The sequence below is a fragment of the Lissotriton vulgaris genome, chromosome 9 (genome assembly GCF_964263255.1).
Source record: "Lissotriton vulgaris chromosome 9, aLisVul1.2, whole genome shotgun sequence".
Taxonomy (NCBI): Eukaryota; Metazoa; Chordata; class Amphibia; order Caudata; family Salamandridae; genus Lissotriton; species Lissotriton vulgaris.
Genome location: NC_141697.1, coordinates 1,205,211,457 through 1,205,223,846, shown reverse-complemented (window position 1 = coordinate 1,205,223,846; position 12,390 = coordinate 1,205,211,457). Strand labels below are relative to the sequence as shown.

Here is a 12,390-nt window from a genome sequence, read left to right as displayed (position 1 = left end):
TCATAAATGGATGGTGGAGGGGGCGGAGCGTGGGAGGGGCAGCAGCTGGGAGGCGGTAGCGGGGAGGAGGGGCGGCCCAGGGAGCACCAACACAAACAAAATGGAGGGTCAAAGTGAAAGTGAGGCAGGGGCAGCAAATGGAATCAAAGCGCCTACAGTAAACCAAAGCGTTGCAATGCGGAGCGGAGCGAGCAGCGTCAAAGGCTAATCCAGGTCAGTTGAAATCTCTCCAAAACGAGCTACAATGTGATGCAAACACAGCGCTATCACAGATAACACACAGCGCTATACAGAGCGAGCTAGGATGAAATGCACACACAGCGCTATCACAGATAACACACAGCGCTATACAGAGCGAGCAACAATGTAATGGAAACACAGCGCTCTCACAGAACACACCCAGCGCTATACAAAAAGAGCTAGGATGAAATGCACACACAGCACTATCACAGAACACACACAGCGCTAGCAACGATACCCAAATGCGATCAGTAGCAGTCTCAAAGCGTGGGACCAGGGAGTGGGGGAGGGAGCGACCGTTCTGGAGCAAGTCCGGGCGGTCACAGTTGGACAGAAGAGATGGAGAGCCCTCTATTCGTGTGTGGGAGGGGCAGCAGCTGGGAGGCGGTAGCGGGGAGGAGGGGCGGCCCAGGGAGCACCAACACAAACAAAATGGAGGGTCAAAGTGAAAGTGAGGCAGGGGCAGCAAATGGAATCAAAGCGCCTACAGTAAACCAAAGCGTTGCAATGCGGAGCGGAGCGGAGCGAGCAGCGCCAAAGGCTAATCCAGGTCAGTTGAAATCTCTCCAAAACGAGCTACAATGTGATGCAAACACAGCGCTATCACAGATAATACACAGCGCTATACAGAGCGAGCTAGGATGAAATGCACACACAGCGCTATACAGAGCGAGCAACAATGTAATGGAAACACAGCGCTCTCACAGAACACACCCAGCGCTATACAAAACGAGCTAGGATGAAATGCACACACAGCGCTATCACAGAACACACACAGCGCTAGCAAAGATACCCAAATGCGATCAGTAGCAGTCTCAAAGCGTGGGACCAGGGAGCACGTGTTTCATAATGCCACTTAATGGCTTTCCAAGGCCATGCGCGCTTTCACTTTCCAAGCTGCCTGGAACAATGTCAGCCCCCTCTTTAAAATAAAATAGGTCTTGCATATACAAGAGTTTCAGCTATTGGCATTGTAAATGATAATGCCTTTTATTTATGTGTTAATTATCAAATCCGATAAATTAAAGGCATTGTCATTTACAATGCCAATAGCGTAAACTCTCGCAAATGCGAGACCTATTGCATTGCAAATGCTTGTTCTTGGTAGTGTCATCATTAGGATTTGTAGTTTTTTTAATACTTCAGAATTACCCACACAGGCCTGTAGGCGCCCGCCTACTATGGAAGATATTGAGCTTTTTAAAGGACGTTCCTTGAATCTATAGGGTATACATTATAGCGTCTGTTCACAGAACCTTCGAGTCACAGCAAAAAGTTAGCAGCTGTCCTTGGGAGGCCACGTTTGCACCCGCCAATATCTTCCACATTCACCCACACCTGCACAGGGGCAAATCTGGAGCAAAAAAACTCATTGGATTCCTCAAATTTGCTCTAGAAGTAGTCTTTTTGAGTCAGTTATAGTTATGTCAGCAATTGTCCTCTAAATATAGAGCCCAGCCTGAGAGGTATCCACAGGATCTGAAACACAAGGCAGACAAGAAAGCGATGACACAGCAAAAGAAGTCAGTGGGACGGCAGCATGCAGTGGCGTAGCAAGGTCAGGTGGTACCCAGTGCTCAAAATGTAATACCTTCGTCTGACAATTAATTAACATCAACAAGTCTTGTTCAGGTTAATTGTCAGACGAAGTTATTAAACTTGTTTAAATAATATTATTTTTTTTAAAAGTGTTGTGAGCTCAATTTTTTTTTTTTTTTTAACACATATTTTTGCCATTTTGTCACTCCCCCTCAGTGATGACACGCGGGGCGGCCTGCACCCACCACACCTCCTTTCCTACGCCACTGGCAGCATGCACGCCTTGTAGCCACTGAAGGCTCAATACACGTTAGGACAAACTGTGCTTTTCAGTGCTTAATTTGAGCCCCCCCCCCCCCCCCCGCACCCCGGATTTTTGGAGACCGGGACTTATCTTTCCACAACTGACTTTGATGCAAAGGAAGAGAGAAAAAACAAAAGGGGAAAGGAGGAGGAAGAGAAAGCCCTAAAAACAATGATAAAGGGAGAAAGCTGTGATGAGAAAGAACCTGCAGGAGTGAGATAAAGAGGCAGGGAGTGTGTGGTGTCTGAATAAAGAGGCATGAGGGGGAATCGAGACTGCAGTCTTTGCATTCGCCCCCCCCCCCCCACCCCAGACCTTTGATAGCGCTGGGCACGAACTTCTTTACAAAATTCTGAGCTCTGGCACTTATTTGTTTACAAATTAAGCACTGGCCATACTTGAATATATAGATGCCACTTACACAAGTGATGTCGTCGGACATGTTGAGGATGATGTAATTTTTGCTCGCCAGGTTGCTCCAATCTTTGCAAATGACCTGGAAAAAAAACATGGGGCAGAGTCATTAATTCCATCCAGGGGCATATATTGCTTTCTTTCCAGAGTCTTTCAAAAATCAAAGGCGCTTCATCGGGCCAGGGTGATTTACAAGAGTGAGGGGATACCGAGCCCACTGCTTAGGCCGAAGATGCTGATTGATGGAGAATGGAGGCAACATCACATCAATTTTAAATCAGCAACCAGGGGGAGCAAATGTTCCACAATCCTCCACCTGGCAGCGCACTAACAGAAATGGGCCACCACCGGGCATGTCATCCTGGTCGAACACATTGCTGGCTGAGATTCTGAATCACAGAGCAGCCAGCCTGAGCAGGCACTTCCGCTCACTCCAAAAACTGAAGCTGAACCATCCAGTCCTTCATCCTATGTGTGAGTACTCTATGGTGCATTTATAGGGCCTCTTCTACAAGGCCTATGTGCCACAAGGGCATCATTTTTGGCGATGCTCTGGTGGCGCAGGGGTCTGCCCCATATTTACCAGGCAGCAGCAGCGGCCCATGCAGGTGAGAGTCTGGGGTGGTGGGGCTGGAACGGTGGGGGGGTGGGGAGGGGAGGGATGTTGACAGACAACCAAGGTAAAATTATTTATTTAATTTTCCCTCATTGTCATCTGTCGAAATTCCCCCCATCTGGCTCCGCCGCCCCACACTTTACCCTTCACAGGCCACTGCAGCCAGGCAGCATTAAGTCACATTGTGTGGCTTAATGCGGCGTTGCAAATACCATTCCCTTTAACGCAGTTTTCTGCGTTAACGGGGCATGTAATGGGTGTTGCTGTGGGAGTTCCCAGCAACACCCATGGCTTTTTGATGCTGCCCCAGATTCACAAGGAATCGTAACTCTGTGGCAGAGCCAAAAATGTATATCTCTGGGGCCATAAGGGAGGTGCAGCAAGGAGAAATGCCTTTATTTCTCCTCATTTTTCCTTTTTTTCTATGTATGCTGCAGTATCCTTTTTCTATGTATGCTGCATTCTGCAGCACGCACAGAAAAAGGAAAAAGCATCTTGTAATTGTTTTTGTTCAGGAAGGTTTCCCTTCCTTCAGAAACACAATCATCCCTGCAACGCAGGCACCCTTGCACCATGGCTCAAAGCTGCCTGCATTGGTGCATGGCAGCCAGATACGGCGCATTCCTGTCTTTTTCTTTTGCCATAGAACAGTGCAGCGGGAAGGCCTGCGTGCTGGACTATGGCTAAAACTTGAAAAGATGGCCCATAGTCTGTAAGGCATCTTCACAGAGAGGGAACCCGCTTTGCCTCTTGAAGAGTAGGAGTTAAGGATCTCTAAGAGATGGACGGTCAGTGACGTTTCTCTCTGGTTTTCATCCGCCTCCCCTTCTCCAGAGGGACCTACGATGATTAAGGATAAGAAAATGAGTTACTTACCTGTAACTGTAGTTCCAGTACTGGAGGAATTTGATTTCTCTGTCATTTTGGTGCCCACGTCTGAACCCACCTGGTCTGGTGATCGGACATCCTGCCCCCTATTGGCAATGTGGCCACTAAATCTTCAGTAAGACAAGAGTTCCTGACCAATGGAAAAGGGAAGCTTAATGCGGCTCCAAAGAGTAGCTGAAACGACTCCCTGAAGGGTCATCACTGGTAACCTTGGACTCTCTTCTGACACCCAAGAGATTCTGGCATCTGCCCGGAAATCCCTCAACAAGCACAGGACAGGACAAACACAAGTGGTTGTGGTGTTGCCACTGGGCTTTGCCAAAAAGCATGAAAGTTCTCCACTTCTCTGTTGGTGATGTCATATCCTTTACCAAGTACCTGGTGGACTCATGGGTTCAGGTAGACACCTGCCAGACATATGGTGCAGCCACTGTGGCTTAATAAAAAAGGTAATGAGGGCCCTTTAATAAGGCTAACAAAGTGTTCAAATGTCGGTAGACTGGCCTCTTGCATCACCCGGCTAAAAACATGGACATACGGCACCTGAATTATATGTGGAAACTGCTGAACCTTTGACTGTCTACTTCACGTCACAGAATTAATTTAGAAATAAACCTCAAGAAGCCTTTCTGTAACTCTTGTGAAAATGTACTTAACTTATCTTGCGCTGTGCACAACAACTTCAAGCACTTCATTATAGCTATTTCATGCAGCCTGATTCAATTTTTCGTATCTTAAGTCTCAGTTAATCTCTAATGAAGAAGTAATGATCAAGCAGTAGGGTATCACTGTTTTCTTCGACTTGCCCTGTTGTGTATATTCTCATTTAAGAATTTGAGGTCTCCTGGAAAGAAATATTTAAACAAAATCGTCACCCACGTGGTCTATGCGTAGAAAGAGTGGATCGTTTAACCTTTATTTACCATGTATTGTTAGACTTGCGCAAAAACATTGCATCTTATTTTTAATAAAGAATCACGCAGGTCAATAAAATCAATGGTCGCCTTATGTTCCATGAGTAAAAGTTACCAAATCAGTAGTTGTGTATTGATGTTTTGAAGGGACACAACATTTTAGACTTTTTAACGATATTGCCTTATAATACTTATGTATACTTTCATTGGACACTAGATGCTGTGATCAATTGCTTTTTTAGTTTACATACATTTTAGTACTATAATCACTGGTTTTTCTTTAATCAGACTGATCATCGACTTTGGTTGCAGAATTTTTAAACTTTGCTTCACTGTAAAAAATGTTTTATGATTTTACCACATACAATAAATTCTACTACAGTCTCATTAATTTATCCCCTCAGAACGCTTATGCAAATATAGCTTAGGTTGTCCTGTCTTTAAGACTTATTGGCATTACTTCAGAGTTTTGTAAAGCAATAGAAGTGGTGTTGAGTTGGGATCCATGATTGGTCAAGGGGTGTGTTTTTTAGTATGAAAGAATGTGTGCGTTTGACGTATGGTGACTTTATGACAATTAGGTGCCTTGTTCTAAAGTTTTGTAATATGATATGATATTGGAGCGATAAATTGATTTAATGAAAAGTCATAAACTCTGAATATTTTAGAAGAATGCAAAATAAAAGATTTTCTGAAGTGAAGATGTGTCCCAGAGTACATTTAAACGTAGTAAGTTATTGTTACGGGTTAGTTGGTTTTGTGGTTTGGTTAATATTGTTTATCCTCGGTCCTTGCCCATTTTAATCGATATTTGGGTAGGGTCATGCTTACTCCCATCATGGTAAGATCACTTCCTAGAATCATGCACAAGCTTTACACACCTATGGTGAGATGTAGGTACTGTCAGGGAAGGGAGCATTCATGTTTGTTGCAGCATCTTTTCTAAAGGGCGCAGAAGCGACCGATTATACTAAATAGTGTGAGCAACATCATAGTGGTAGTGAGTGGTGGTATCTCCTCCACTGCTCTAAAATAACAAAACCCTGAGGGAGGTCTGTGGAATCTGGAGATGCCCGTAGGTGCACATATATGATCTGGAGTCAGGCGGGTCAAGTCCAAGAGAGATCTCTCCTTGAAGGACCAGTGGAGCCATCAAACTACCATGGCATGATGTCTCCCATCTTCTATTGACCAAATGCAAATTAGGGGTAGAAATGAGCTTGCACCCTTGGTCCACAATCCAATTTAATGTATTTATTTAGGAGCAGCTGTAACATTTTGATGAGAAACATTTTATAACACTAGCAATAAACTGTACATAGAACAAAATATGGTGTTTGGAGCTTACTAATAATCTAACGAGTGTGTTTGAGAATGGCTTAATCACGCCAAATTGCATGTATAACATAAGCTTTGACAGTCGCTCATTCTTGGCCCGATTCACAAAGGTACTTATGTGTAGTAAAGTTACGAGTGCGGAGTCTCTGTACTTGAGGTGGTATTAACTTAGGCCGGCCCTGGTAACAGGTACTTAAGCCGGTGTATGACGTAAAAGTACACACAATAATTGGTTGCCTTACCTGAGGTGAACTCCAGAGTGCTTCTTCAGATAACTCGGTTTTGAGACTTTCTTCAACTTCCGGGGTATCCCCCAATTTTTTGGGCGCAGAGCTGATAGCCTCAGGCACCTTTCTGGCATGGTGTGCTATGGTGTGAAGCTCCTCATTTTTCAAAGACGAGGAAGGGGATCTCTCGTTAGAAGCTCTGTGGGGGCCAGTAGGCACCGCCAGTCGGTTTTTAAAGTCTTCATCAGCAATACCCTCTGCATTTTTCCATTGCACAAGGTTTCTTGTAGGATTCTCTGCTGGGTGGGCAGGCAAGTCCACAAATTCAGAAGAGGTAGCATGCAAGATGGCAGATGGTGGAACTTGACTTGGATGTAGGCTGACCTCGGATGTCGAGTCGTGACCATGAATCATCGTGTCCCCTTCTTCTGAAGTCTCCTTCCCCCCTTCTGGCTCTGTGACCAGAATGGATACGCTGGGATCCACAGAGGATACTATGGAATAGAGCAAATCATTCCTCCATTTGGGACCTGGAGAATCAGAGTCCTGCGAACCCTTCTCCGTGTCTTGCATCTTGTGGTCCTGTTCCATCAAGAGGACTACGTCCTCATCTGGGAGAGCATGGGTGTATGAAGTGCGCGTAGCCCGGTCCGCCAGGTCCATGGACAGCTGTGGCGTGGCTGTTTCCCAGCGATCCCTGAGCTCGGTTTCATTTCCTCTTGGGGTTGTCCTTTGAGAGGATACAGGGAAGGTGTAATCTGCAACAAAAGCATCTCTGGTCAATGTCAGAATAAAACATACATATTTTAATTGTCATTATCTGACACCATAAGTTTTCTGATTGGGGTATATGCATGTTGATTTTGAAACTGTTTCAACTCTTGCCCTATCCCAGATTGAACGCTCTTTCGTTGCCTCCACTATCATAACCACTCAATCTCAACATTGCTCCACTAAAGACAGAGGTTCACCTAACAACCACCCCACGGCAATATTCCTGCTCTATCCCTCCTTCAAGGAGGCCACTGCAGCCAGCACTACCCATTGCCCCTGCCAGTGCTGCCAATGACAGCACCAACACAGCTCGGGGAAAGGATGTGGCCTAACTGTTAGAGCGGCCGACCTTGGAGCTGGGGACCCGAGTTGGAGTCTCAGCAGGGACGCTAAACATCCTGTGATTCTGGACATATCACTTTTCCCTGTGCCTAAAAAAATTAATCAAATGAATGTGTCTGTATTTAATACAACTGGTGCGCATGTAAAACTCCTGGGGGAAAAAAACAACTAACCTTCACACTCCTACAAGCATGACAATGCAGACTTCTACAGGCCCCCAAAGCTTTAAGAATGGCATGGAAGGCAGGTATTAGTCATTTTAAATGCAGGATGAATTAATAAACAACTGTTGTTCTCATCTCTAAATTAGACAAACAGTGCCCCCATGTGGGAGATGGTTATATGTACTGGTGCTGATAATTAAGTGCGGGTGCCGAGCTCCAGAAACCATCGGCTCAAATTAAGCACTGCCTTGAGGGCTTCAGTGACATCCACCTATGTACCATTTTCCTGCTTCTTTTCTTTAAATTTTTATATGACTGCTAGTAGATTACTATGGGCATTTTGCAGGAAAATTAGGAAATTCATTTCTGAACAGTAGAAGGTCTCTGTGCTAAAATTCGAAGTAGACAGTCTTATATGATTGCTTCAGGAGCTCCCATGGAAAAGTAGGATAAACTACCAGGACAACAATAAGACAAAATGGACTTTATTCTGAGCCCCTTTTCAGTCAGATACAGGTATGAATAGGAGTTTGTATCCAAATCAGGATTCCAAGTTTTGTGGTAAGCACCACATCATGGATTTCCCCAACGCAATTTTCGAAAAGTGAAAAACTGGTGGAATTCTTGTAAGGAAAAATTGTTTCTTTATGAGGTAGACTCCTTAGGTCAACGGAACCTACTCGGTATTACAGCATTAACCCTTCATCCATCCTCCTCATCGACTCCTTATTGCTTGAGAAGAGGCCTCGCTTGGAGACAGCTTTACCCAGGCTCTATAAAAAAGTCTACGCATAGGATAGTCTTTCTTTTGTTTACACTGCACCATCAATGTAAGAGTACCATACTCCCTCCCATGATGGCTTGCGAGTTTCTATCTCTGACAGTGGTCTAAGGTAATACGCTTTATTGTGTTATTTGACCAGAACTTCCATCTTGAGTTGAAGGCAAGAATGCGGCAGTAGATGCTCTGCCAGTCCCTTGACCTCAAGGAGTCTGGTCTGCTTTCCACCAATTCCCCTCTGTCCGAAGAAGATACGTGGGAGAGAGTGACAGTGATTCTGGTAGCACCAATCTGTCCGGGTGAATTGTGGTTAGCTTTAAAAAGCCAGTTAGCCATGGAAGATTCAACCGTCCACCTCTACGGTATCTGCTGCTGACTCCCAACTTACCTATCTGCGTCACACTGCATGGACATTGAAAGGTCATGTCTTTAATGGTTGGAATACTCCCAAAAATTAGCCATGGACATTCAGGATTCCAGGTAGCCTTCAACTTTATCATCCTATGAAAAACATTGGGGCAATTTTTGTAATAGTGTCAGGTTGAGAACTATCATCCCGATTTATATATTGGTGGTAAGCATACTCTGTCACGACGGAGTATCCCTACCGCCAATATGATGGTCTGCTCCCCAAATTTATAAGGAGGCAGACCATAGTTTGGCAACAGCAGAAATTACTCTGTCTCCACAGTGGCTAAACTTCTACGACGGCTCAATGGAGTAACAACAGTAGGAGGAATGGGTATATGTCTGCCCGCCCAATTTGGATGGGCGTACATACAGCCATTTTTTACTGCCCATCTTTGTCAGGATGGAAGTAAAAAACAAAAAATTACCCCTTTACCATCGACAATGACTCTCATGGCAAAGAGGCATTTTTTAAATCATAAACATTTTGAAACGTTACAGTACAGCTTAATCATGTTTCCTTGACACAGTTCCTATGAATGATAGAAAAATCTGACTGGCTGATAGACTTCTCTAAATTTGGCAGGCAGGTACTCCATGAAGGCGGTGGAGTACTTTACTCGGTCGCCCTGAAGGAGTACAATCAGTCTGCCATGATATAAATCAGCCCCTTAGATCGAGCTATATGTGATCTCTTTCAGGTATTAGGCATTTTAGGAGATGGTTTATTAAAACGTATTGCTGCTTCCACCTAGGAGGTCCACTGGGCAGCGATTAGAGTTTTCAGGGAGTCCAGTGCTGACATATCAAAGGTAACACCCTTAGAATTTAGACTCCTCAAAAGTTTTAGGCTTAAAAAACACTGATTTCGAATGCAGTGACCCCTTGGGATCTTTCTGTAGTACTTAGAGGTCTGCAGAAAAAAGCTGGCCTGAGCCTTTGGAATCAACAGAAATGGCCTGGGTTGGGGCTAAAGTAGGTCTTCTGATTGCCAACACATCTGCTGGGAGTTTAAGTAGCTAGGGACTTTGCTGCTGTCGAACCCATATGTCAAGGGTTTTCGGTACAGAGTAGTACTGCATTGGGATCCAAACTTCAATCCTAAAGTTCAATCAAAGTTTCATTTATCAGAAGACATTGGTTTGCCAATATTTAAAGGATGATCTAATGATTCTGAGGGGTTGTCTGTGGATGATAAAAGCCAGGGAATATACAGGGTCACTCAGCAGGAGCAATGTCTACCTCCTAGGTGGAAGCTTGTGGTGTTTCACTGCAGGAGATCTGTAGGATGGATAATAGCTGGATCAGTTCATTACAAGAGCAGAGGCTACCATTATGCATTCATCCTTCAATGCCACTCCACACCTGGTGCTGAGATTCTTAGGTTAGCAATGAAGTAATTGCTGTAGGGTGAATAAATCTCACATGTCCATGATAATAATTGTCAAAAAACAAACACCCAACAGCAGCTGACCTAAGGTTCAGCACCTCAATCCCTATCTATAGACAATTAGTGTCCTGTGCATTTCTTTAAATATCGCTTTCAGAACGAACTGACCCCATGCATGGAATTATTGTATCAAGGATATTGGACAAACTACTGCCAAACCCTTACTGTTGGGCATTTCAAACGTTGCAGCATATATATTTGGAGATATACCCTCCTACCTGACAATTCAGGAAATTGGAGGAGTTTCTTTTTGGCCTTTATTGAGAGGTTTTTGCCTGAGCTGCTCTATACGGATACGGAGAAGCTATTCTTCATGTTATAATCTAAGCCCTGATGAAGTTCCTTTATAGGAACGAAACGTGTTGGCTGAAGGCCATTTTAAAATATTGAAACAAATAAAGAAAACTGCTGGACTCATTCGGATGCCTCTGACTCCTTTCCTGGTGCACCTTCCTTTCTCACGAGAACATGATAATAATTGTCGGCGCCATTATTGTGAGCTTTGTAAAGTCCTCAAGCATCAAGGACTGGGACTAGGAAGACGGACAAAGCATAATGAACATTACAGCCAATCTTCATTACCCTAAGTCATTATCCTCCTTGTCAAAGTCCTATACCATCCCTCCCGTGAGCAGCTCTTAGGTCTGTGGTTACAGCACAAAATGCAAAAACTGTGATTTTATGTCTCCTGATCTGTTTTAAATTCTAAAATGTTTAAATCTATGTGGGCAATTTACTGTGAGGGCGGGCGGGACTAGCTGAATCGTTTTTCTTTTGTTTTTACTACTGTTGGGACATTTTGAGGGTGCCCTTTTGGTGTTGCTGCGCTCTAGTATCCTTATTAGTTAGGACCGTCACCTTTTCCTCCTGGCAGCCATTTAACCAGCACACTGGCGCGCCATAGGCGTTTCAGGACCAAGCTTGTGTGCACCTCATCAGTGTCCAGCACCCGCCATGCTCCCGGTTCCACCCTCTATGCTTCTGATCGAGGCGTGAAAACGTGTATGCGAGCAACCTCAAAGCTCTAAACCCAGCGCAACCCTGCATTCATCAGTTAAATATGCGGCAGCTTTGCGGTCCCCTTTCGTGTCAGCGTTGTGGTACTCAGATTAATTTCGCAGGAATGGTTCCTCCTGTGTCCACAGGGCAGAATGATCTAGTCACAGCAGCTCTCAATAAGGTATGTTCAACTAGGCCTTTGGGATGCAAGTTTAAGGCTTGCCTTATCAATGCTTGCTCTCTTCATACATATATGACCTGGTTGTCTCAAACAAATGGGATGCCCTGACATTGTCCTAGAAGTCCCCTACAACTTTTCTATTCCGCACTCAAGCAGACAGGATGGGAAGGGGAGGCGGCATTGTGATTATTTTTCGCTCTGAGTTTATTTGTTCCTCCTTTACATCTTCCCTTTATGAGGGGGCCTTTTCCTCTTTTCAATTGTCATCAAATTTCTCTTTCTGGTGCTCTAATTTACCGACCGCCTATAATTTTGTTTCTGTGGTTTTAGATGAAATTGCATTTAGCAGCATTCAATATGCTAATTTTACTATTTTGGGAGACTTTAACACATATGTGGCCTCTCTCAGCTCAAATGTGGCCTCTCTCAGATCATTTAAGTTTTTGCCTCCTTGAACCTGGCTCAGAGAGGTTACAGCCCCACTCAGGAGGCGGGGCGCACACTTGATTTCATTTTCACTAGCTTGCCTGGTTTTCAGATTGATTCTCCAAGGCCTTTAACGTGGTGCGAACACTATCCTATCCCATGGGAAGTCTCACTGCCTTGTAAGTTCTCATAGAGGGGTTTGTTGAAGGGAAGCAGCATACACCTCTGTGGGTGTAGAATCACACACTGGCCTTAACATGCCCCAAGAACAAGGAATGTGTTGTTTGTAAATATGTGAAAATAAGACACACATTGTATAGATTATTGCACAGAGCAAGGGCGAAGATTGCATCTGATGCAAGGAGAAACAATATTAAACTGTCAA

At 44.5% G+C, this 12,390-nt stretch overlaps 1 protein-coding gene across 1 annotated transcript in view; it reads right to left on the bottom strand.

The window, feature by feature from the left end:
• The window catches only part of PODXL2 (podocalyxin like 2), a 263,246-nt gene that overhangs the window by 96,151 nt on the left and 154,705 nt on the right, over positions 1-12,390 (bottom strand). The window contains exons 3-4 of the mRNA XM_086939282.1: positions 6,496-7,238; positions 2,505-2,579 (exon numbers count right to left, since the gene is read on the bottom strand). Coding sequence (XP_086795408.1) covers positions 2,505-2,579; positions 6,496-7,238 — 818 coding nt within the window. The remainder of the gene's footprint in view (positions 1-2,504; positions 2,580-6,495; positions 7,239-12,390) is intronic.